Below are 7,679 nucleotides of genomic sequence, written 5' to 3' on the forward strand. Positions count from 1 at the left end.
CCCCAAGAGGGGAAGAGAGTGATTTTCAGTGATATTTTGTGCTAAGCACTGAGCAGTCACTGAAAAGGAAGGCGGCTCCCCCCTGTCCTTAGCCCTCACCTTTCCATTGCTGTGATTCAAGTCGTCACCACTAAGAAGGTAAGGGTTCATGAGATGATCCACCTCCTCGGTCTGGCTGAGTGGGGGGCCTGTTAACGGGTGCAGCACAGTTTCACATAAATGTCCAGAAGACTTCGTGCCACCATCAACATGATGCTGGAGAACAGGCATGATGGGTTCCAGAGGCTGGAGCTCTGATGAGACATGGATATAGACTATGAGAACAGCAAGGTACATATAACCTCTCCAAAAGGGATCTTATCTGTTCCTATCCATTTTGATTTTAGTAAACATCCTCATTTTCCCAGTTACTCCTGTTTTTTAATAGCTATATGCCTTTGTAAAGAGCAAGAATCAACATTTCCTCTTCTTTGCTGGAGTATTTTAGAGGGCACTTGAAGAAAAGCTTAGGCTTGCTAGAGTGTTACCCAAACCAGAATTGTGTTCTTGAAGCTTGAGAATTCATTTTCCCCAAGGAGTTTCATTCTAAATTGTAGCAGATCAGCCCACCTTCCAGGCAGCCTGACTAAAGGCTGGTTTTCTTCATGGGAATAGCACAGTGCAGCTCATTCTGAAATACATCCCAACACTGCTGTTAAAAGTCAGAGAACTAATCATTCCTCACATGGCTTCCAGATGATAAAATCACGTGATAGCCGAGAAGTAAAAAAAAAAAGAACTTTCTTAAATCAGGAGGTCTTGTCCCTACAGAATGGTCAGTTCAATAGTAAGAGAAAAAAGGGGCTTCATGATACAGCTCATTTCTAGTCCAGAATGTATCTAGCAAAAATGTCACCTTCCTTACTCAACAATAATCCTCCCTAGTTGTACTCAGCTTCCTAGCTGCGTATCAGCAATAAAGGAATCATTCCTATCAGGCATGTCCATTATTTGGCAGAAATAACCCAGAGCTGAGGGACGTGTGGACCTTATACCTTTTTCCACATCAGCAAAATTATTTGTTAAAGTCTCATCTTTCCTATTGCTACAAACCCGCAGATGACAAAGGAACAGCAACGGTGTCATTGAGGTTTTCAACTGAAAAGTACTGGCTGACACAGACCCACCAGACACTGCATTTTGTCTTGCAGAACTCTTATTGCTAGTGATAATGTGGGGCGGGGAGGGGGGAGAAGCCAGTAGGCATCTCCTGCCCCAGCCTCAGTTTGCAATACTGCCATATGCAGATAGAGTAGGGGAAGGGATTGGTAATCATAAAACTAGCATATGTGGTTCGAGGCAGTGAGTTGCACAAAGGAAACCTCGGTTCATTACTCAGCATTGAATTTAGGCTTGTGCTTTAAGAGGACGGAACGTTCAGATCCTGCATAGGCTGGATCCTTTTTAAAGTCTCTTTCTCTGTAAATGGAAAATTCACAAGGACTTTCTATCACACAGGGTTTCACTCTTTCTCCCAGAGCAAAAAGAGGCAATGTTGATTAATCTCCCTCCTATCTCAAAGAACTTGGCTCAGAAACTGCACCAAGGGAAGGTTTTCTCCTTCAAGTGTACGAGGAAAGAGAGGGAACATTTCTCATTTCATGGGAAATGCCTTCTTTTTCTCTAATCTGTGCAGGGACGTTTACTTTCCCTGATGTGCATTTCCAGGGCCTCAAGGTAGCCCCTCCAGCTCCTGCCATTCATAACCCCATGCTGGAGTCATTTTCACTGCATCACCAGAGCACATTTCCCAGGGACTGGGTTCTGGGGGAGCCATCTGAGCACATGAAGGAATTGGAAAAAAGTTACAAGATGGTTTTCAACCAGACTTTCACAGTGCCACCCATGGGTCAGGATTCCTGTGGTCAATTTAGGACAGCCATGCCCTATACCTACCTTGAAACTTAATGGTCTTTTCAATTCTGCTGCCTGATCTTGGCCTTAAGAAAAACAACAAAAGAATATATCAGGAGATAGAAAGAGAAGGAGGGGTAGCGTTAAAGGAGGCAAACTTTCTTAGCACAGTTCTCCTGATGAAGGAGGAAATGCAACCCATAAAACCAGGAACATGCAGAGCCGATTAACTGCTATTACACTTTTGGTTGCTGGAGTCACACGGAGCTCATCAAGCTCTAGCTGAAACACAGGAGTCGTTCGTCAGCTTGGGCCAATTCTATCCAATTCTGCTGTCTCTCCTTTCGGAGCTAAACGGCTCTCACTGTTACATACATCCTTTCTGCGTCAGCAAGAGCATTTAAGCCAGCTACCTTTACACTGCTGCAGAAGCCTAACTTTGCCTGGTCATGACTTCAGCTGACGACAGTTCTTGTTACACATGGTAATACCACTGCTGTCTCCTTAGAATGATATTACACCTCCCTGATCTTCCCAGATGAAAAAAGGTTTTTCCAACTCAACGGGTAGGTAAGTGTATTCAGATTGCACTTTAAAAGTCATGCTGAAGCATGGAACTATATTTCTGTGTCTCCTTATTCATTGTTGTAACTAGGATAAGGTTGACAGCTAGATTTCCCCACACATAGCCAAGCAAATAGCTTTTCATCAGTTACAGCCCTGTAACTGTTCTCTAGTACCTTGTCCCCCTTGATCTTAAACACATAGGTAAATATTAAATATCTACAGGATTCTACATCTATAAACCAAGATTCATCTGGGCTCTCATTTCACAGTGAAGGCCCAGACACAGTGAAGTTACAACTGACATTTACAGAAGCAGCACCTGAATTTGCAGACAGCTGTACAACAGCCAATACTTGTACTAACATACTCTTGCAGGTACAGAAATTGGCAAAGATCACACACAAAACCAGATGCTGCATTCAGATCTATGCAATACAGTTCCCAAATGGTGCCACAAAGATTACAGAATGAATCGGTATCAGAGTTCAGCAAGAGCACCTGCTTTTAAGGTTCTCTTAAGTCTTGCTTCCTCCTCCCCACCACCACTCTTAGAGCATAGGATGTCACATTTGACACTGTGCTGGATCATCACAGACACACCAAATGGTAAACGCATCGAAGTTTGCATAAATCTATTGGAGAGCTGACTGTGGAAAAGAACCTCGTGAGACAAGAAGTGCAGGGTGAATGGCATACTGGAGAAGCAGACACCTTGGCTTACCTCATTTCCAGGGCCTTTTGGAAAACCAGGTGCTGAGAGCTTGGGGGAGGCACTGCGCTTCTGACAGGAGCCTCATCAGATGGTTTTGCTGTCCTGGGGATAGGGGGAATCAAAGCCAATCCCAGTGCCTTCTTCCTGTCCCCACCATTGCAATACAAGGGCAGCAGGGAAGCCTGGAAATAGAAGAACACAGGGCTCAGCCTGAGCATCCAACCTTCCCCCTCCGATGCCACAAGAAGTTTAGCCATGCTCTCAGCTAGGACTTGGCAGGAAAAGTCAAGCGGATGGAGTAGCTTGGCCCAGAATGGGCAATGGAAAGGGAAGTGTTGAGGGAGAGACTGTGTCCCACACGGTCGCCAACTCTCTTCCCCTCGCTCACCTCTCTGGTAGTGGCTGCATTACCACCTGGCATCCATCTGCTTGGCACAAGGATGTTCTAGGCTGCCACGGCCTCTGTTAGCCTTTCCGATGGGACGGGAATGGGTTTAGGTCACTCTCCTCTCACCGTCCCTAAATTTAGTGCCTACCAGCCATTCCTGAACTCCGGCCAAGTCCCCACAAAGTCATTTTGCATGCTGTCAGAACCTGCTTTGCTCAAGCCCGTAATTTTTTTCTGCTTCTGCCCTTCCTACAGTCCCCCACCAGCCTTCAGCCCAGATGCTAATGTGCTTTCTGGATGCTCAGTGCTCTCCAGCTCCCACACAACTCATCATCTCAGGCTTACTGTCATTTACGAAGTTCTGCAGAGCTCCCTACCCTGCTGTTGTGCGTAAGGTCTCTCTGCCTGCTGAAATTACCTCAGGCTCCCCAAGGACATGGCTAGGAAGGGGGATGGAGGGAGCGGGGGCAGGCACACACCCTTTCTTAGGATCCCATCATTCTTGTCACAGCTAAAGAGCCAAATCAAGGCCTGTTCAAACTCCAGTGAAACCAGCAGAGTTCATGTCAATGATACATTTGCCCCTGTATCTGTAAGACTGAAATAAAGTACACTTTTATTGGTTATCCTGTTCACAAAAGCTGGTTTTCATCTGCCTTCTCCTGTCCACCACGGCAAAACCAAAACAACTGCAGCTTCTGCCCCTCCTGCAAAGGCAATCGAGTGCAGGGGGTCTGGGCTTCATTCCCCTTGGCCAGAATTGCCAGTTTCCATCTCTTACCCAGGGCCAGACCCATGGGGGAGGATGAAGCTGCACAGAAGCCACTGAACTCCAGAAATATTGTTGGAGAGAACTGTGCAGGAGAACAAGACTGTACAACTCAAAAGCTGAGACAACCTCGAGTTTACAGGACGGCCTGCTCCACAGATTACATCTTTTTCTATCTAAACCAGATAGAGCTGAATTAAAAAGCCACCAGGACACTGGTGTGTCTGCACTGGTGTCACAGATACCTGTATTTTACTAACTGTAGAAGGATGCGCTTGACCAGATTAGACACATTTAGTGGCTCCAACTGGTTGCTGGTGTTTTCTCAGTCGTAAAGCACAGCAGGAGCCACTAGAGAGCACAGAAACTATTTAGACGCCCCTTCTCCTGTTGATACCCAGTGAGGACGTGAAGTCTGCAGGATGCATGTTGCAAAAACAGCTTGCAGCACAATGTCCAGCTGAGCTCTTCCTTGGATCAGCTGCTTCCCTGGACTCGCACCACAGGGAAAGAAGATCTCAGAGCTCTGCCTACGGGCAATAAACTGAAGATGCACCACATGTGATTTGGCTTGGTTTCCTTACTTCAGATCCTTTTGCCTCCGACATCAGCTTTGTGTTATCCCCATCACTCTCATCACAGCCTGTGCCACTTTCCCCATGCTCCTGCTCTCCGTTGCTCACACTGCTGAGCTCTGAGGGAGGGAGGCGGTTCTGGATGGGAGGCATGGGCTTGGAGGTTGCCGGGAACCTCTGGGAAGCTGACATGCAAACTAGTGGCTTCAGGGAAAGCCCCTCAGGGTCACTGCAGTCAGTCAGGCCTGCAAAGTGGAGACACAAAGTGTAATAGAAACAGCACTGCAAACCGAAAGCACCCAAAGCCCGATATTTCATTGGACAGATTTCTTGGAAACTTCTAAATCATTGCACAGGGAAACATGCTCATGCTGGCAGCCACTTGAGGCAGGCCAGTGGACAACACTTACCCACTTCCACAAAGCCATCAGAGAAACACCCTGGTCCTGTGGGCTCCTGTTAGACAACAAACAGGGAGCCCACGGACCTGGGCTTCCCCAGAATGTCACCTGCACACACAACCTCCCACTTCTCTCCCTGCCCCGCAGTTATGCACCCCTACAGCAACAGGAGGGCTACACAGGGAACTGAGAGCAGGGCAGGTTATTTCAGGGGGGCACATGCAGGGGACTCCTGTTCAGTGGGAATGGGAGCTAGCTCTCTAGGCTGGGAAAAGACCCTTCTTCCCACAGGAGAGTGGGCAGGCTCCCGCCTTACCTCTGTGTGGGGCTAACAGATCCTCAGAGATCCTCCTCATCTTCAGCTTGTCCTTGATGTGAACAGTTCTGGGGGCAGCACTGCTCACCTCTCTCTCTTGGAGTTCCTGGGTCAAGGGTCGGTGAGAATGGTGCGAGAGATCACCACCATCCCCAGTTCGGAGGATGTCCCAACTAGCCTTCATCCAGCCATCCAGGGGAGGAATGGCCCTTGGGTATGGATGCTCCCCATCCCGTAAACTAGGCTCCACTTTCATCTTGGGTGTTAATAGGGTCTGAAAAGAAGCTGTAGATCAGGTAAAAGAGAAGTGAGTTTTAGCTGACCTCACACCTTTACATTCAACCCATCTAATGAGTGAGGCATTCGAGGGGTTTTGTAATCATTCGGAAGATCTGTTTATTTTAATGTTTCATAAAACTAGCATCAGTTTAATTCTTCTCAACAGCATTGAGTTAGCAAGCCAGGAGAGAGAGGTTGAAAGCCCCACTGGTAAGAGGAAAAAAAAATTCCTGTTTCAGGACTTGGCTTCTGTGAAGACTACCAGTAAAGACCCATTCTGTGCTGCTGATATTTCTGGAAATATCTCAGCAAGCAGGCAGACCATGCCAGCATTTCTACAGCATCTGCAGGGCAAGCAGAGGAAAAACTGGGAATTTACCTATGGCGAGACCATACATCAATAGCAAGAATAGAAACAGAACTCACAGCTCATTACCATGCCTGATTCACGGCCAGTTAGGCCACAGTCTCTCTCTCCTGGCTGACAGTGGTAGTGATCTGGCTACTGTTGATAAAGGAGAAAGCATAATGAACTAGTAGAGAGATGTGTTGCCATGCACGCCCCTGGAGGAGGGCAAGAGCATCTGCAGCTCTCTGTCAGCCGCCTACTCTGACACAGAGTCAGCACATGAGCACTGACTTCCAATGACCATTTCGCTCTGAAATCAGCTTGGGTTCTTTCCATTTGGCTGAGGACACCTATGCACATTCAACCCCTTTCCATCCTCACCTTCTTCTCCAGTGGTCCACTTGCTGCCACAAAACTGCAAGTTGGAATCAATGCTTCCGCCTCGCAGAGCTATGTATCTGGGTTGGAATTTTGGAATGCTCCCACAGTACACAGCAACCGCGGTGTGGTACTCAGCTTTAAAAGAAGCACAGGACAAATTACTCAGATTTGCAACACAGAATCATAGAAGGGTTTGGGTTGGAAGGGACCTTAAAGATTCCGTGAAAGTTCCAACCCTGCCCTGCCACAGGCAGGGACACCTTCCACCAGACCCGGTTGCTCAAAGCCCCGTCCAACCTGGCCTTGAACACTGCCAGGGAGGGGGCAGCCACAGCTTCTCTGGGCAACCTGTTCAGTGTCTCACAACCCTCTCGGTAAAGAATTGCTTCCTTAGAGCTAATTTAAAACTAGCCTCTTTCAGTTTAAAACCGTTACCCCTTGTCCTGTCACTATACTCCCTTATAAAAAAAACCCTCATCATCTTTCCTGTAGGCCCCCTTATGTGGCTTAGCCGCTTCATCCGGCAGTTCCCTCAGGACCCCTAGGTGCATCTCCTCAGATCCCGTGGACCTGTGCACCTTCAGGTGCCTTAGATGGTCTCAGACCTGATCTCCTCCTACAGTGGGCAGTTATTCATGTTCCCAGTCTCCACCTTTGCCTTTTTTGTCTTGGGCAGTGTGGCTGCAGCCCTTGTCACTGAAGACTCAGGCAAAACTGTCCCGGTGTACCTTAGGCCTCTCTGTGTCCGAGGGAGCCAGGCCTCCTGTTTCCTTCCAGAGAGGGCCCACATTTTCCCTAGTCTTCCTTTAATCACTGAGGTACCTATAGAAGCTTTTCTTGTTGCCCTTGATGTCCCTGGCCAGGTTTAATTCTATCAGGGCTTTGGCTTTCCTAACCCGATCCCTGGCTGCTTGGACAGTTCCTCTGTATTCCTCCCAGGCTACCTGTCCTTGCGTCCACCCTCTGTAGGCTTCCTTTTGGTGTTTGATTTTGCATTTAATGTGGAGAGAATAAAACAGACACCCATTGTCCATAGAAGTCTAACACCC

General features: G+C 47.8%; 1 protein-coding gene across 1 annotated transcript in view; it reads right to left on the reverse strand.

Annotated features, from left to right (window-relative positions):
* The window catches only part of TOGARAM2 (TOG array regulator of axonemal microtubules 2), a 29,593-nt gene extending 22,412 nt beyond the window's left edge, over positions 1–7,181 (reverse strand). The window contains exons 1-7 of the mRNA XM_026844654.1: positions 7,103–7,181; positions 6,631–6,765; positions 5,622–5,906; positions 4,914–5,149; positions 3,182–3,354; positions 1,936–1,979; positions 100–293 (exon numbers count right to left, since the gene is read on the reverse strand). Coding sequence (XP_026700455.1) covers positions 100–293; positions 1,936–1,979; positions 3,182–3,354; positions 4,914–5,149; positions 5,622–5,906; positions 6,631–6,765; positions 7,103–7,181 — 1,146 coding nt within the window. The remainder of the gene's footprint in view (positions 1–99; positions 294–1,935; positions 1,980–3,181; positions 3,355–4,913; positions 5,150–5,621; positions 5,907–6,630; positions 6,766–7,102) is intronic.
* Positions 7,182–7,679: the final 498 nt, after the last annotated feature.

The sequence above is a fragment of the Athene cunicularia genome, assembly GCF_003259725.1.
Source record: "Athene cunicularia isolate RWA chromosome 3 unlocalized genomic scaffold, athCun1 chr3_part1, whole genome shotgun sequence".
NCBI classification, from domain to species: Eukaryota; Metazoa; Chordata; class Aves; order Strigiformes; family Strigidae; genus Athene; species Athene cunicularia.